Below are 17,966 nucleotides of genomic sequence, written 5' to 3'. Positions count from 1 at the left end.
GAGGTGATGGAATTTCAGTTGAGCTATTTCAAATTCTAAAAGATGATGTTCTGAAAGTGCTGCACTCAATATGCCAGCAAATTTGGAAATCTCAGCAGTGGCCACAGGACTGGAAAAGGTCAGTTTTCATTCCACTCCCAAAGAAAGGCAATGCCAAAGAATTCTCAAACTACTGCACCATTGCACTCATCTCACATGCTAGTAAAGTAATGCTCAAAAGTCTCTAAGCCAGGCTTCAGCAGTACGTGAACTGTGAACTTCCAGATGTTCAAGCTGGTTTTAGAAAAGGCAGAGCAACCAGAGATCAAAGTGCCAACATCCACTAGAACATTGAAAAAGCAAGAGAGTTCCAGAAAAACATATATTTCTGCTTTATTGACTATGCCAAAGCCTTTGACTGTGTGGATCACAATAAACTGTGGAAAATTCTGAAGGAGATGGGAATACCAGACCACCTGACCTGACTCTTGAGAAACCTGTATCCAGGTCAAGAAGCAACAGTTAAAACTGGACATGGAACAACAGACTGGTTCTAAATTGGGAAAGGAGTACATCAAGTCTCTATATTGTCAACCTTGCTTATTTAACTTGTATGCAGAGTACATCATGAGAAACGCTGGGCTGGATGAAGCACAAGCTGGAATCAAGATTGCCAGGAGAAATATCAATAACCTCAGATATGCAGATGACACCACCCTGATGGCAGAAAGTGAAGAAGAACTAAAAAGCCTCTTGATGAAAGTGAAAGAGGAGACTGAAAAAGTTGGCTTAAAGCTCAACAGTCTGAAAACTAAGACCATGGCATCCAGTCCCATCACTTCATGGCAAATAGATGGGGAAACAGTGGCTGACTTTGTTTTTTGGGGGCTCCAAAATCACTGCAGATGGTGATTGCAGCCATGAAATTAAAAGACGCTTACTCCTTGGAAGAAAAGTTATGACCAACCTAGACAGCATATTAAAAAGCAGAGACATTACTTTGTCAACAAAGGTCCATCTAATCAAGGCTATGGTTTTTCCAGTAGTCATGTATGAATGTGACAGTTGGACAGTGAAGAAAGCTGAGCACAGAAGAATTGATGCCTTTGAACTGTGGTGTTGAAGAAGACTCCTGAGAGTCCCTTGGACTGCAAGGAGATCCAACCAGTCCATCCTAAAGGAGATCAGTCCTGGGTGTTTATTGGAAGGATTGATGTTGAAGCTGAAACGCCAATACTTTGGCCACCTGATGCAAAGAGCTGACTCATTGGAAAAGACCCTGATGCTGAAAAAGATTGAAGGCAGGAGGAGCAGGGGCTCATAGAGGATGGGATGGCTGGACGGCATCAACGACTCAATGGATGTGAGTTTGGGTGAACTCCTTGGGAGTTGGTAATGGACAGGGAGGCCTGGCATGTTGCAGTTCATGGGGTCACAAAGAGTTGGACACGACTGAGTGACTGAACTGAACTGAACTGATGGTGATTGACTGAGTCCCTCATTCGTATCTGACTCTTGTGACCCCATGGACTATGGCCTGCCAAGCTCCTCTTTTTCAGATTCTTTCCCATGTAAGTTATTACAAAATATTGAGTAGAGTTCCCTGTGCTATTACAGTAGGTCCTTTTTAGTTATCTATTTTATATATAGTAGTATGTACATGTAAATTGCAATTTCCCAATTTATCCCTTCCTGCCATGTTTCCCCTTTGATAACCATAAGTCTGATTTCGAAATCTGTGAGTCTGTTTCTGTTCTGTAATAAGTTCATTTCTGTCATTAAAAAAAAAATTTTATTTATTTTTGGCCGAGCTGGGTCTTTGCTGCTGCACAGGCTTTTCTTTGGTTGCAGCAGGTAGGGGCTACCCTCTAGTTGTGGTGAGTGGTCGTCTCACTGCAGTGGCTCTTTTTGTTGCAGAACACAGGCTCTAGGGTGTGCAGGCTTCAGCAGTGGGCTCAACAGTTGCAGCTCCTGGACTCTAGAGCACAGGCTTGATAGTTGTGATGCATGGGCTTAGTTGCTCTGTGGCCTGTGGAATCTTTCCGGACGAGGGATCGATCCCATGTCTCCTGAATTAGCAGGCAGATTCTTTACCACTGAACCACCAGGGAAGCTCTGTGTCATTTTTTAAAATTAGATTTCACATATAAGTGAGACCATATGACAATAGAACACTACTCAGCCATAAAAATAAATTTTAAAAAATGAAATAAGGCCATTTGCAGCAATGTGGATGGACCTAGAAGTTATCATAGTTAATGAAGTCAGACAGAGTAAGGAATCATTTTGATAAATTACACTCAGAGAGAAAAATACACTTATTTTTCTAACTTCTCTTTTTTCAAGTTATTTTAATAATCATAAAATCATCTTTTAAAACTCAGATGCTCACTTACATCAATTGTATCTCTTATTTTACCAAAAAAAGCTAATGTAGAAAATATAGAGTGTGTTGTGTCTTAGAGCACACTCCTTCACCTCTCTTAGTAGATAAAAGTGTTCAAGTGAAAACCCAATTCCTTTGTCAATATGAAGAACACAGCATATAATCCAGGCTCTTGCGAATGACTGCAAATTCAGCATTGTTTCAAGGCCAGGAAGTGCCATCTAAGAAGTGACACATTAACAGTTTTTAAACAGTGAGAGTCATAATATCTGAGGATAAGAGCTGTTGGTTTGAACAATAAATTCTTTTTTTAATCTATTTATTTTTAATTGAAGGATAATTGCTTTATAGTATTGGTTTCTATCAAACGTCAACATGAATCAGCCATAGGTTTACCCATGTCCCTTCCCACTTGAACCTCCCTCCCACTTCCCGCTCATCCCACCCCTCTAGGCTGTTACCAAGCCCCAGTTCCAGTTCCCCAGAGCCATACAGCAAATTCCCATTGGCTGTCTATTTTACACATGGCAATATACGTTTCCATGTTACTCTCTCCTTACCTCCCACCCTCTCCTCCTCCCCCTCAACTCCCCAGCCGTGTCCATAAGTCTTGAGCAATGAATTTTTAGGTAGGGTTCATTTTTAATGAAAGGAGAAGGCCTTAATCCATGTCTATTTGGTAAAACCAGGCCTGGAAGCCTCCCATTTATCCATATCTCATTAGGGACTAGTTTAGATTTGGGGACTAGCTTAAGGGACTAGTTCTCTTACCAAGTAAGAAGCACTATAACTATGAGCTGGAAAGCTCTGCTGGCCTCTCAAAGGGGAGGGCAGAGTTGAGGATGTCAAGAAACCATCTGGTCATTAGAACAGACCAGCAAATTTATCCTCCAGTCATGTAAACATTCCTGTATTCGTTACTGTTTCCTTAGACTCCGTGATCACTTTCCCTCCAAATAAGTATTTTTTAAAATTTCCACTCACAGTGGAATTCTTTTTATTGTTGCTGTTAATTGTCAGGGTTCTGTTTGGGGGAAACTATATTTATTTGTGCAAAATCTGTAAAAGATATAAACACAAAGAACAATCTGTTCACTTCCTTAAAGGCTCACATTCTCTGTAAAAAGCACAAATAGCCATTCTGTGTAGTTCCCCACAGCTAAAGCCAGTCACCAAAATTTTTTGTCCTCACTGTGCATGCTATATAATTAAAGAAATGCAATTTTGATAACAGAAAAAATGTTTAAGTAGGTAACATACCTCTTTTACTTTATTATTTCTTTTTAGTGATGTATTTCTACCTCTAACTTTTACCCCAAAACTTTTTTGATCACTTCCAGGGAAAATGTAAGTACAATATAACAAATCAGGAGGGAGGATTTCTCTACAGTGAGCATGTATTCCTCTTGCAAAGAGAAAGAGAAAGATAAAAAAGTTATTTTTCTCTTAATTTTCTTTATTTTCTCTACTCATGTTATTGTAGGAATTAACACAAGCTGGAATCGAGATTGCCAGAAGAAATATCAATAACCTCAGATACACAGATGACAGCACCCCATGGCAGAAAGTGAAGAAGAACTAAAGAGCCTCTTGATGAAAGTGAAAGAGAAGAGTGAAAAAGTTGGCTTAAAGCTCAACATTCAGAAAACTAAGATCATGGCATCCAGTCACATCACTTCATGGCAAATAGATGGGGAAACAATGGAAACAGTGACAGACTTTACTTTTGGGGACTCAAAAATCACTGCGGATGGTGACTGAAGCCATGAAATTAAAAGATGCTTGCTCCTTGGAAGAAAAGCTATGACCAACCTAGATAGCATATTAAAAAGCAGAGACATCACTTTACCAACAGAGGTCCGTCTAGTCAAGGCTATGGTTTTTCCAGTAGCCATGTATGGATATGAGAGCTGGACTATAAAGAAAGCTGAACACCAAAGAATTGATGTTTTTGAACTGTGGTGTTGGAGAAGACTCCAGTGAACATTCATTGGAAGGATTGATGCTGAAGCTGAAACTCCAATACTTTGGCCACCTGATGCAAAGAACCAACTCATTGGAAAAGACCCTGATGCTGGGAAAGATTGAAGGTGGGAGGAGAAGGGAGTGACAGAGGATGAGATGGCTGGATGGCATCACCGACTCAATGGACATGAGTTTGAGTAAGCTCCGGGAGTTGGTGATGGACAGGGAGGCCTGGCGTGCTGCAGTCCATCCGGTTGCAAAGAGTCAGACATGACTGAGTGACTGAACTAAACTGAAAAGTTACTTAAATAAAAAGAGAAAGAGAGAAGGATCATAAGGAAGGGCAGCTAAAAACAAGGCAGGAATGAGGCTGCTACTAAGATTGCACATTTTAAAAGAAATCAATATTTATATTCATTCCAAAATTTCATTCTGTAAAGTCAACTTGTAAAAGGGAAATCTTAGCTTCTGGGTAAAACAGCCTTTTTAAAGGAAAATGGGGGCTGGGATCAAGTGCCAACAGCAGGCAAGTGCTAGGTCATGCCACTGGCAGGGAAGAGGCGCCAATACTGCCTCTGCAAACAGCAACTTCAAAACTGCTCCTCATGGGAATTCCCAGGTGGTCCAGTGGTTAAGATTCCATGCTTCCACTGCAAGGGACACAGGTTCAATCCCTGGTCAGGGAACTAAGATCACCTCATAGTGTGGCCAAAAACCTGCTCCTGATGTTCGTTAAGGGCTAAAACAACTGGGCAACCAAGCTGTCTGCTGTGATCAGACAAACTGCAGAGTGCTGTTCCAAGCTCAGACTGGGTTTTGAGAACAGTGCAGCAGGTAACGTGCCCGCCTTCATCACCCTGTCTCCTGACATCACATCAACAAGCACAGAAGAATAAACTGCGGCAGGGCTTTCAAAGGAAGGTAAGTTCTATGAGGAGAGGCTACACCAGATAGTCTGAATTAGACTGGCATTCAAGCACAGCTCATCTCCGAAGTGACAGTTAAAGCGAAAGTGAAGTCACTCAGTCGTGTCTGACTCTTTGCGACCCCATGGACTGTAGCCTACAAGGCTCCTCTGTCCATGGGATTTTCCAGGCAAGAATATTGGAGAGGGTTGCCATTTCCTTCTCCAGGAGATCTTCCTGACCCAGGGATTGAACCCTGGTCTCCCGCATTGTAGGCAGACGCTTTACCTTCTGAGCCGCCAGGGCAGATTGACAGTTAAGCAGAGACCTAAAGACTACATAGGAATAGATTATGTGAAGAATGGAGAAAGAATTTTTCAAGTGGTAGAGAGAGCAGGTGCAAATATCTTTCGGCTAAAGGGACTTTCCTGGTGGTCCAATGGTTAAGAATCCGCCTTCCAATGCAGGGCACAGGGGTCACGATTTCGATCCCTAGTCGGGGAATTAAGGTCGCACATGCTGCGGGGCAACGAAGCCTGTGCACCACAACTAGAGAAGCCTGCGTGCTGTCACGAAGACCCAGCACAAATCCCCCCTCCCCCAAAAAAAGATCCTTCAGCTAACGTGAACTGAAAGGAGAGTGTGAGGAGGGGGAAGCAGACAGAGAAGAGGAGAGAAGCTATGGTTTATGCAGTGTTTTCTATATACGAGGAACTGTGTTAGTCCTTTCTATGCATCCATTCACTTAATCCTTATAAAAACTGTATGCTGTGGTTACGAAAGGGGACAGTGGAGAGAGGGGTAAATTAGGTATACGGGATTAACAGATACACACTGCTACATGTGAAACAGAGAAACAACAAGGATTTACTGCATAATACTGAGAACTATATTCAACACCTTGTAATAACCCATAACAGAAAAGAATCTGAATATATACATATCAATATATTGATATATAACTGAATCACTTTGCTGTACACTTGAAACTAACACAATATTGTAAATCAACAAAGGTTCAATAATAATAAACCTCTATGATGTAGCTACTACTATTTTCCCATTTTATTTTTAAATTTATTTTCTTTAAAGATTTTTTTTTATGTGCACCATTTTTAAAGTCTTTATTGAGTTTGTTACAATATTACTTCTGTTTTATAGTTTTTGGCCATGAGGCATGTGGGATCTTAGTGCCCCAAGCAGGGATTGAACCCACATCCCCTGTATTGGAAGGGGGAGTCTTAACCCCTGGACCACTGGGTAAGTCTCCTATTTTCCCATTTTAAAGATAAACAAACTGAAGTAGGGAGAGACTAAGAGTTGTTTCCAGGGTCACACAGCAAGTAAGGAGAAGGATGGAGCGTGAAACTCAAACATCTAACCATTAGACCACATTGCCTGTGGTAGAGCCAGCTAATGGAGAGCTTATTGGCCATGATAAATTCTGTGGACTTGATTCTAAATTCACTGAAGATGAGGACATTGGAGGGAAGGAAAGGTGACTTGAGGATTCAGCAAAGAAGCTGTTGAGGCTGTCAAGGCAGCCAATGCCCCATTAGATTGTTACTCAACTCACAGCAACCAGAAGATGAAATTAAAGACTTGGTCAGCACAGCAGGATCCTCTATGACCCACCTCCCAAAATATTGGAAATAAAACCAAAAATAAACAAATAGGACCTAATTAAAATTAAAAGCTTCTGCACAACAAAGGAAACTATAAGCGAGGTAAAAAGACAGCCTTCAGAATGGGAGAAAATAATAGCAAACGAAGCAATAGACAAAGGATTAATCTCAAAAATATACAAGCAACTCCTGGAGCTCAATTCCAGAAAAATAAACGACCCAATTAAAAAGTGGGCCAAATAACTAAACAGACATTTCTCCTAAGAAGACATACAGATGGCTAAAAAACACATGAAAAGATGATCAACATCACTCATTATCAGAGAAATGCAAATCAAAACCACAATGGGGTACCATTTCACACCAGTCAGAATGGCTGCTATCCAAAAGTCTACAAGCAATAAATGCTGGAGAGGGTGTGGAGAAAAGGGAACCCTCTTACACTGTTGGTGGGAATGCAAGCTAGTACAGCCACTATGGAGAACAGTGTGGAGATTCCTTAAAAATACTGGGAATAGAACTGCCATATGACCCAGCAATCCCACTTCTGGGCATACACACCAAGGAAACCAGAATTGAAAGAGACATGTGCACCCCAATGTTCATCACAGCACTGTTTATAATAGCCAGGACATGGAAGCAACCTAGATGCCCATCAGCAGACAAATGGATGAGGAAGCTGTGGTACATATACACCATGGAATATTACTCAGCCGTTAAAAAGAATACATGTGAATCAGTTCTAATGAGGTGGATGAAACTGGAGCCTATTATACAGAGTGAAGTAAGCCAGAAAGAAAAACACCAATACAATATACTAACGCATATATATGGAATTTAGAAAGATGGTAACAATAACCCTGTATGCGAGACAGCAAGAGAGACACAGATGTATTGAACAGTCTTTTGGACTCTGTGGGAAAGAGTGAGGGTGGGATGATATGGGAGAGTGGCATTGAAACATGTAAATTATCATATGTGAAATGAATCGCCAGTCCAGGTTTGATGTGTGATACAGGATGCTCCGAGCTGGTGCACTGGGATGACCCAGAGGGATGGGATGGGGAGGAAGGTGGGAGGGGGGTTCAGGATGGGGAACACATGTACACCCATGGCAGATTCAAGTCAACGTATGGCAAAACCAATACAATATTGTAAAGTAAAATTAATTAATTAATTAATCTAAAAATAAATAAATAAATAAAGACTTGGTCAGAAAAAGTATGACAGGTCTTGATGAACAGTTTCCAAAGTTAATTTTGCCCTGAGACAAAAATGCTCTAGAGAAAGCAAAATGCTAATAATTTAGATATAACATGATGAGGGGAAAAAAATCTGGAAAAGAAGAAAAGCCATAGCCTTATGGAAGATTTTTTAAAAATATATGAAACACACAAAGAACTTTTAGTCATAGTGCTTTAAGAGAATAAAAAAATAATAAAATATACAGCATCTAAAATAAACACTTTAATATGTCTAAGTGTTTAAAATACAGATTATAACCACTGTTATTTTGACCCTCTCCAAACCAGTCAATCCTAAAGGAAATCAACCCTGAGTAGTCATTGGAAGGACTGATGCTAAAGCTCCAATACTTTGGCTACCTGATGTGAAGAGCCAACTCATTGGAAAACACCCTAATGCTGGGAAAGATTGAGGGCAGGAGAAGGGGGAGGCAGAGGATGACATGGTTGTATGGCATCATTAATTCAACGGACATGAGTTTGAACAAACTCTGGGAGATAGTGAAGGACAGGGAAGCCTGGTGTACTGCAGTCCATAGGGTTGCAAAGAGTTGGACGTGACTTAGGGACTGAACAACAATTGACTAAACTCACTGACTAAACTACTGACTAAACAACTGACTAAACTCACTGACACAGTTTCCTTTGAGAAGCATGTCTGAGGTTGGAAGACAAGTACCATCACTGCCAAGAAATAAATGATGAAACCCACCACCAACCTCCCAGCGTGATTATGATGAATTGAATCAGTGTTTGTAAAGCATTTAAAGTAGTGCCTGACACAGAGAAACAGTTACTTATGTGTTAAATAAGTAACAGGTAGCCATTGCTAAACCATCTATTGTTTGAAATGAATTAGAAGAGAATAGAAAATAGAATGCAGGAAACAGTGATTACAGTTTGTTCAACTTTGGTTATAGTTACACTGCAACCCAGCACCCCATATATCAGGAGAGGTCAAAAAGTTGGAGACAGAGTGTCACACTATACAGCCTGATTCTTTAATTCTTAGATTTGCCTGTCCACGTCACAAAGAAAAAAACTACTGCATGGATATACACTACGCAGGCAGAGACAGCTTGCACCAGCTGACAAGAGCCTGTAGTATGTACCACTTCTCAATTCTGTGATCAGTGATCAGCGATACCACCTTGGTATCTGGAAGTTGGTCATGATGAGAGTACTCACACTAGAAAAACTGGCAAATGCTATCCATAAGGACTTTTACCCCTACTCAATCTGGAGAGAGTTTAAATACTGACCAGCACACTACTATCTCTCTGCTCAAAACTGTATACAAGTTTTCATAAAATAATAATAATAATGAATTCAATCCATCATCAGTTCTGCAGAACCTCATGGGCATACATTCTCAGCAGTGAGACATGGTGACAACTTTTTCTTTAAAAGGCATTGGATCCAGTAAATTCAATGCCCTCAATTCACTTTCAGTTCCCTGCTAGACATTGCACAAATCTGAGAAGAAATATTAATAAATGTATAATTTCTTAATTTTAGGCAATGTGAAATTCTAAGAGAATTCTTTTGTCTGAGGACACAGCAGGAAGAAGGCTTGGTAAAGACTATCTTTCCCTCTATACACTCATGTAACACTGGACAAGAACTGCTAAACACATAAGATTATTGATTTTTTTAAACTCCATTTTTTAAGATTGTGATCAGTTTTTCATTTGAGATATTCTAGTCCTTCTCTTTGATAGGTGTTTAGATCAGAGAATGTAATTTAATTAACAATATATAAATAGAAAAATTATTTTCTACATTTAATATATAAAGTATAAAATATTATATACTATAATGATTAAGTATATTAATTATGCTAATAATTAACATAATCATATATTAATATGCACTGTGCACGTGTGTGTCTGTGTGTGCTTTCAGTCATGTCCAACTCTTTGCAATCCCATTGGCTGTAGCCCACCAGGCTCCTCTGTCCATGGGGTTTCCCAGGCAAGAATACTGGCATGGATTGCGATTTCTTGCTCCAGAGGATCTTTCCAACCCAGGGATCCAGGCTGAGCCTCTAGAGTCTCTGGCATTGGCAGACAGATTCTTTACCACTAGTGCCACTTGGGAAGCCATATAATATACAATAAATATTAAATAATTCTAGATTTTTGAAATGCTTTGATATTCCTCTACTAGTTAAGTGCTTGGATATAGGCCATAGCTAGAAACCCAGCCTGAGCCCATTCTGGGTAACAAAAAACAGACACACGGAATGAGCCTGATTCCTTGCATTCAGAACACTTAGCTTTAACTATATGTATTTGTTAGTGTAGTTTTAGAAACCTGCTATTGCACCCACTAGACTGTGCATGCATGCTCGACCACATCTGACTTTTTGCGATCCCATGGACTGTAGCCAAACAGGCTCCTCGATCCACGGAATTTTTCAGACAAGAATACTGGAGTGGGTTGCCATTTTCTCCACCAGGGGATCTTCCTGACCCAGGGCTGGAACCCCGGTCTCCTGCACTGGCAGTTGGATTCTTTACCTAATGAGCCATCGGGGAAGCCCCACTAGATGGTGAGCTCCATGCACAGGGGGCTCTGTCTGCTTTCACCACCTCTCCCTCTCACCCCACCACTGTACCCCCAGCACCTAGTGGAATGCCTGGTATGGACCAGATCCTCCATAAAAATTTGCTGCATAAACGGTAGGTGGAACTCCTGGTACGGAGTTCTATAAGCATGAGGGCACCATGGGCATTCTGGTGGGGGTTGGGGGGAGAGCGGAATGTGCATTAAGGGAAGGAAGCCCAACCATCAAAGCTAGGCTGAATAATAACCCCTCCCCCCTGACCCCACCTCTCCCATACTCTCAATCCTCTCACATCACAGGAAATCTTGCGAGTCCTGCATGAGGTCTACCACTCAGATAGCCCTCAGCCTCAGGGTCCTAAAGACAGCCCTTGAAGCAAGATGAGAAGCTTCGGCAGGCATTTGGAATTCCTGGCAGTGCAGCCTGGGTACCTTCCGCGACTGTGGCCGCCACAGAACATGCGCATGCGCGGTGTGAGCTCGCCCAGCCTCTAGGACCCCGCGAAGGTGGCGGGGACTCAAGGTTTTCCAAAGCTTCCCAGGCACCAGCAGTGACAGGAGTGACCTAGCACGGGCAGACGTGCCAATGAGTGATTTCAAGAAGAGTTTGTGAGTTCATAGGAAGCAGCCTTTACAACACCGACTCCACCTGAAACAACAGAGTCTGCGCAAACTGGTGTCCCACTACTAATGTATACACGACTTAAAAGGCTCTCTGGCCATCAGCTCCACAACTTGTCACTCTCTTCAATCCTATGCAAGAAAATTTAGATACCAAAAATCCATGACCTAACTCTTTAATTTCTAGCTAGGGCCTTAAATTTTCGTTGCTTATTATAAAGTAATGCATGCTGGACTTCCTTCCACCCAGGGGGCACATGCCCTGTGGCCAAAAAGCTAATAAAATAAAGTTAGGTTAAAAAAAAAAAATAAAGTATTGCCTGCTGAATTATTTATGTTCTCTTTCTCTTACCAGACCCTGAAAATGTTTATTTTGAAAATACCTTGCAATTCTCAAAAACTGCACTTTATATATTAAAAATGTTCATACATTTTACTTCCTTCCTAGAGAAAAAAAAAAAATGCCAAATTGCTACAATCACGTAAAGCTGTCCTACTCAAAGGGAGTCAGTTCAGACCTGAGAGCACCTGATGCCCCATGTCGTTTGGCACAGGAACCACGGCAGTCTAGTTTCTGGCCCGATCGGCGCTGACCTAATCCTGACAGCTGGTGCTTCATTAGAAGTTATAAATCAGAAACTCTACCCTTCTCTTACCCAGAGTCTGGTAAATGGCTACTTGTTTCTTGAGAAGGGGGGAAAAAATCCTAGAGCTGACATACTTTTCTGAAACTTCCTTCTTCTAAACAGCAAAGGGAGGGTATAAGAGGAAATGCCCCCTCCCCTTCTTGGCATGGCTGCGGACTCAGTGTTCCTCATATGTACTCTCTAACCCCATTGCAAAACACATTATGGAAACCAGTGCACACACTGGGTTCAGACTGTGTGATAAGCTTTTTCTTAAAAAGAAGCAAAGGGGAACTCGAGATGCCATTCATTTTATTCAGAGAAAAGCAGCGTCCTTTTTTTTTTTTTAATTTCTTTTCCCATCTGTAACATCTCTAACATGCTATTTTGTTATGAAGTGATAAGTTCCATTTCAAGGAAATCTGGAAAGGAGATTCCTTTCAGAATTTGGATTTTATCTCTTGGCTTTTAACTTGCTATTGGTCTTAGTTCCTGATCGTCAAAGGCTCTCAATCAGGGTGGGCATCAGAAGTGCTTGGAGAACTTTAAATAAATTACATATGCCAGCCTTAAAACCTTACATATCCTTTGAAGAAATAATCATCTGTGCTGCTGAAGTGCCTGCAGCACTTGGTCCAAGTCTCTGGGTATTAAAGAGACTACACAGAAGGAGCCGGAGCACAGCCACTGAGAGCAGATTTATTTGAAAACCTTACACGGCCAACATCATACCTGGCACCTCTTACTGATGTGACAGTGGAAACCGCCTCCTCTGCAGGGCTATGATGTTTTCCACTCAAATAGCCTGTTGATCTCACTTCTAGCAAGTCACGTCTAACTGCAGACACCCCTCATGGAGCCAAACCACCTTGCCACCCCACTGGTACAATCCCTTGTGGCCCCTCTGTGTTCGTCCTCATAAACAGCCAGTCCACAATAGTCCCTCTCTTCTGGCTAGGGCTGTTGCCAAGGAGTCTGGGCATGTGCAATGCTCAGGGTCTCCTAAGGACAGTGTCTGTGGTCATCATACTGATATCATTCGGCTGCTATCCAGCAACAGTTAACTCTCTCTGTCTCCAATCTCTGCTAGGCTAGATATCACAGAGTGAGTGGCTGCTGACACTAACCCTGCAAACAGGGACCCCCTGCACCAACCACACACCTGTGACCTAACTGGGCACGTCTCCCCTGTCCAGCTCAAATACACAGCATCTTATTTATTTCAACCATATCCTTGTCTTTCTCTTCTCAACCCTTTCACTACTGAAAAAGTCAAAACAGTAATGTTTGTAGTAGCTAAAAACTAGGAGGGGACTTCCCTGGTGGCACAGTGGATAAGAATCTGCCTGCCAATGTAGGGAACATAGGTTCAATGCCTGGTCCGGGAAGATTCCAAATGCCATGGGGCAACTAAGCCTGTGTGCCAGAACTGCTGAAGCCCACACACTCCAGAGGATATTCAACAGTCTAGACCAACAAATGAGACCATGGGAGATACATCTTGGGTCTAGTTTAAAAATGAGAGAAAGAATAATACAGAAAAAAGAGCGATGAAGTCCAGTCACTAAGAGGTTGGGACCAAGCTAGCAAAATTCAGATGGAAATGTTAAAGTGTGCTCATTTGTACTCACATATTAGTAAAAGCCACTCGCTTGTGGCTCAAATGGTAAAGAATCTGCCTGCCATGCAGGAGACCTGCATTTGATCCCTGGGTCTGAAAGATGCCCTAAAGAAAGGAAATGGCTACCCACTCCTGTATTCTTGCCTGGATAATTCCATGGACAGAGGAGCCTGGTGGGCTACAGTCCACCATGGGGTCACAAAAAGTTGGACACGACTGAGTGACTAACATTAGTAAAAGCAGGAGACATGCAGGCTATATCTTGTATTCTTATTGTTTGCTCACATGACTAGGACTTGACACTATTAGGTGCTATGGGTACCTGTGACATTACATGCCTTAGAGATCTCTGTTCCAGAAAATATTCCCAACTGAGCCCCAGTCTATGGGAAATGACCCACTCAGACATTATAACGTGGTAGTCACTTGATACTTTGGCATTTCAACTGGTAATAGGAAGTTAGCAGAAAGGATCCCTTGGGCCAGTGAAGATTGGTTTAACCATATGTCAAATATAGAGCTTTTATTATTTTTTAAATTTAGAAAAAGAAAAATGAAGATCAAATTTTGGTGGCTTGGAATTAAATAGTTAAGACAGTTGGGGAGGTGGGAAGGGACAGAGTGGGAATGTGGGGTTAGCAGATGCAAACTCATATATATAGTATGGTTAACACCAAGGTCCTACTGTATAGCACAAGGAGTTATATTCAATATCCTGTGATAATGGAAAAGATATGAGATGATAAGATATGATAATGGAAAAGAATATATTAAAAAAGGATGTTTATATATGTACAACTGAATCATTTTGCTGTACATCAGAAATTAATACAACATTGTAGATCACCTATACTGCAATAAATAAATATGCTGATGCACCAACAACAACCAAAGATAATTAGGCTAGTACAAGAGTATCCATTAGGTCCAAGCATTGTAGAACACCTTAGTTTCATCTAGCACAAGGTGAAAACTGTGAAAACTGGTGTGTATGCATTTCAAACTATCTGGACGGAGCAAAGAACAGAATACATTTTCTTTACTGACACTTCCTAAGTGAAGTCAAATTAGTCTGAACTCCATCCCACATCCCCATCCTATCACTTCGATGCTAAGGCAGCATATGCAATGAAACTATATTTATGCTTATGTTCAGGTTGATGTTTTATAATTTATGTTTATGAATTTACATATCAATGTTCCAGAGGATAAATGAGAATATCCCATTGATTCAAAATTCATACGATTGATTTTATTAGTAGCCTGTTAAAATGAGGATAGGAGATTATTTGAGTTCAAATTTTACACAAAAATTAAGTATACATATAATTAATATTTATAAAAATATTTTGAAAGACTGATAGTTATTTATGTGTGACTTTATTAAAGAATGGAGCTACTTTACTAGACATTAACCCTCCTAAGTTTGAGCAGAGACGAGCTCAAGAAAGAGGCTCTTCAACTAAGAAGAAGCAATTGGACAAGATGCTCTAGAGTCTTCTCCCTAGGACTGACCTCTTACTTGGTGTTCTCTTATTTTGATTCTTTTTTCAGCATTACTTCTGAATACAAGGAAAATTTCCCTTTAAAAGACCAAATCATCACTTAAAATATAAAATGCCAATAACTTATGCTCAAAAATATACATGTGCATTTAAAAAAAAATAATTTTCACTAAAAACTTACAAAGTTCACATTCACATGGAAAATACAGACTCATGAAAACTGGTCCAATGTCAAAATAGGCTTGTGTCATTAAGGAGTGTAGAAAAGTGGTCAAGGGTTTGACAATTCTCAAACCACCCCAGTTTAAGACAAAACACTCAGTTCTGGAAGGCAGGTGTGCCTGGGGAGTACCTTCTCCACAGACTCACTGGCTCCCACCGTCATCTTCTCTGCCTTATCACCTGTGTTATTTTAAACATAACAGCCTCTCATCCCCCACCAAAGGACAAAGTGCAAAATATGAAGCTCAGAGTCTCAGATTTCACGGTGGCCTCCAATTCAGTTCTTCTTTTCAAGCTGAGGAGCAAGAGTGACTAGAGGGATGGCTCACTCTTCCAAAAGGAAGGGGTGGTGGCTCACCCCTGAGTCGTAAGAAATGACTGTGTAGAGTTTTCCTTCCTGGTTGTAGTAGTCACCTTATTATCCCAAAGCCTTCTCCTATGACTCACTCCATTTACCCCCATTCACCCCATCAGTCAGGGAGTGATGAACAAGATGCACCCATTTCAAATGCAAAATCTTTGCCATCCAATAACCACACCATGCAAATATTGTACATTGAACACAAACACCATCACATAAAACTAAAGTGGAGGGCACTCATGACCGACCAAACGAAATATTCAGTTAACAAAATACTTTTTTAAAAAGGCCAATCAATATTTAGTTTCAACTGTTCCCTTTGGAAAAATGTGGCATATCTTGGTAATCTTCAGCATTTTGACAATTCACAATTATAAAGCAACTAAATTTAAAAAAACATATAAATCTCCAGGAAGTATCTGCAGTAGTCATATTAAGTCCTGTATCAAAAGTATCCAGACTAAAAAGTGTGTTAATCACTCAGTCGTGTCCAGACTAAACTCCTTATTTATTCATCAAAACTTAAGGTTTTGAGAGAGTTCCTAAAATACAAATGTATAACAATTTACTTAGGTAATTTTCTTGTTAAAGTAAACATTAAAGATTTAGTAGTCAATATTTAGTAAGTTTATTCATTTATCAGTACTATCAAAATCAAAAAAGGAAATGAAAAGAACTGTATAGCTATCAAAGTAGGTTTAAAAGTAACGGTATTTAGATATCTTCATTTGTAATCTTCTAACTATAATGTTAGCTCATAATATCATGAAACATGTCAACAGATAACAGAATGGGAGAAAGTTGAATTATATGCCAAACTTTTAAAAAATATTTGTATTTAAAAGAATACTTACTCATTTGCCTACCTCTAAGAGGATATATCCTGAGTTTTTCAATAATATCAACCACAATCAAGCAAGTCAGAACTAGGGAGACTGGCAGGTCAGGTAACATATCCGGTAAGATACCAGTGGAACCATTAATATTCTTTTGAACCTGTTTTCAGAAGACCATTAAGAAGCATTAAAATTTTGCACTTTCTTTGTTCATAGTTCTTTGAGGAGTCTGGAAGAAGTGCTAAACTAATTATACATACATTTGCTAAAAGATTAGAAGCATGGTTTTCAGCTTTTTAGGTGTTCAATCCCACAAAGTTTTGAACCGTTTCTAAAGATGTCATTAGGATCCATGTTAATGGAAGACAGAACTCTATCAGTTAAAGAAAGAGTTCAGTAAATGTGCATTAACATTTAAGAGTAGGTTCCTGGAATAGTGGAAAGAGGAATCTCTCCCAACCCAACAGCTAAACAGAGCCTCTGAGAGTCCTAGCTCAAAGAGGTAGGGAGACAAATATTAAAGTGTAGGGTCTTCTAAGAAGAGAGAGCTGGGTAAACCCAGCTGGGCTTTGGGGCACTTGCTTCATCAGTTTAAGGTATCCACAAAAAACCTATGGCAAATATCAAGTTAACCGCAGTACGTTAAGAGTTTTCAATACCTCTGAGGACAAGAATAAACCAAAGGTTACACCATTACCATTTCTATTCAACACTGTACTGAAGTCCTAGCCAGTATAATGAAGCGAGAGAAAGAAACAGTGTTTAAGTATTAGGAAAAAAGAGAAGCAAAATGTCATTATTCATAGACTATATGATTGTAAATAGACAAAATCTTCCCCCAAAGGATAAACTATTTCCTCATCCCAAAAACAGAAGAGTTATAAAATAAGATTTTAAAAAATGATACCTTTTGTTACAACCTCAATAAAATTCCAACTTTTCTGTGGAAAATGATAAACTGATTCTAAAATGAATATGGAGATTCCTTAAAAAACTAGGAATAAAACCACCATATGACCCAGCAATCCCACTCAGGCATGTACCCTGTGGAAACCAAAATTTAAAAAGACACATGTACCCCAATGTTCATTGCAGCACACAGCTAGAACATGGAAGCAGCCTAGATGTCCATCGACATATGAATGGATAAAGAAGCTGTGGTACACATATACAATGGAATACTACTCAGCCATAAAAAGGAATGCTTTTGGGTCAGTTCTAATGAGGTGGATGAACCTAAAGCCTATTATATGGAGTGAAGTAAATCAGAAAGAGAAAGATAAATATTGTATACTAACATATATACATGGAATCTAGAAAGATGGTACTGATGAATTTATTTTCAGGGCAGCAATGGAGAAACACAGAGAAGAGACTTATGGACATGGAGGGGAGAGGAAGAAGGAGAGGGTGAGATGTATGGAGAGAATAACATGGAAACTTACATTACCATATGTAAAATAGATAGTCAATGGGATTGCTATATGACTCAAGGAGCTCAA

The 17,966-nt window shown here is 40.2% G+C and overlaps 1 protein-coding gene across 7 annotated transcripts in view; it reads right to left on the bottom strand.

Annotated features, from left to right (window-relative positions):
• Positions 1-17,966, bottom strand: part of MRC1 (mannose receptor C-type 1) — a 168,958-nt gene that overhangs the window by 136,984 nt on the left and 14,008 nt on the right. For all 7 annotated transcript variants that reach the window (XR_011489419.1, XM_070472121.1, XM_070472119.1 and 4 more), the window contains exon 3: positions 16,483-16,624. Coding sequence is in view for 6 of the 7 variants with exons in the window: in XM_070472121.1 (XP_070328222.1) it covers positions 16,483-16,624 (142 nt within the window). In the remaining variant the exon portion in view is untranslated. The remainder of the gene's footprint in view (positions 1-16,482; positions 16,625-17,966) is intronic.

This window comes from Odocoileus virginianus, chromosome 9 (assembly GCF_023699985.2).
Source record: "Odocoileus virginianus isolate 20LAN1187 ecotype Illinois chromosome 9, Ovbor_1.2, whole genome shotgun sequence".
NCBI lineage: Eukaryota > Metazoa > Chordata > Mammalia > Artiodactyla > Cervidae > Odocoileus > Odocoileus virginianus.
Note: the sequence above shows the minus strand (reverse complement) of the source record. Positions and strands in the feature narration are given on the sequence as shown.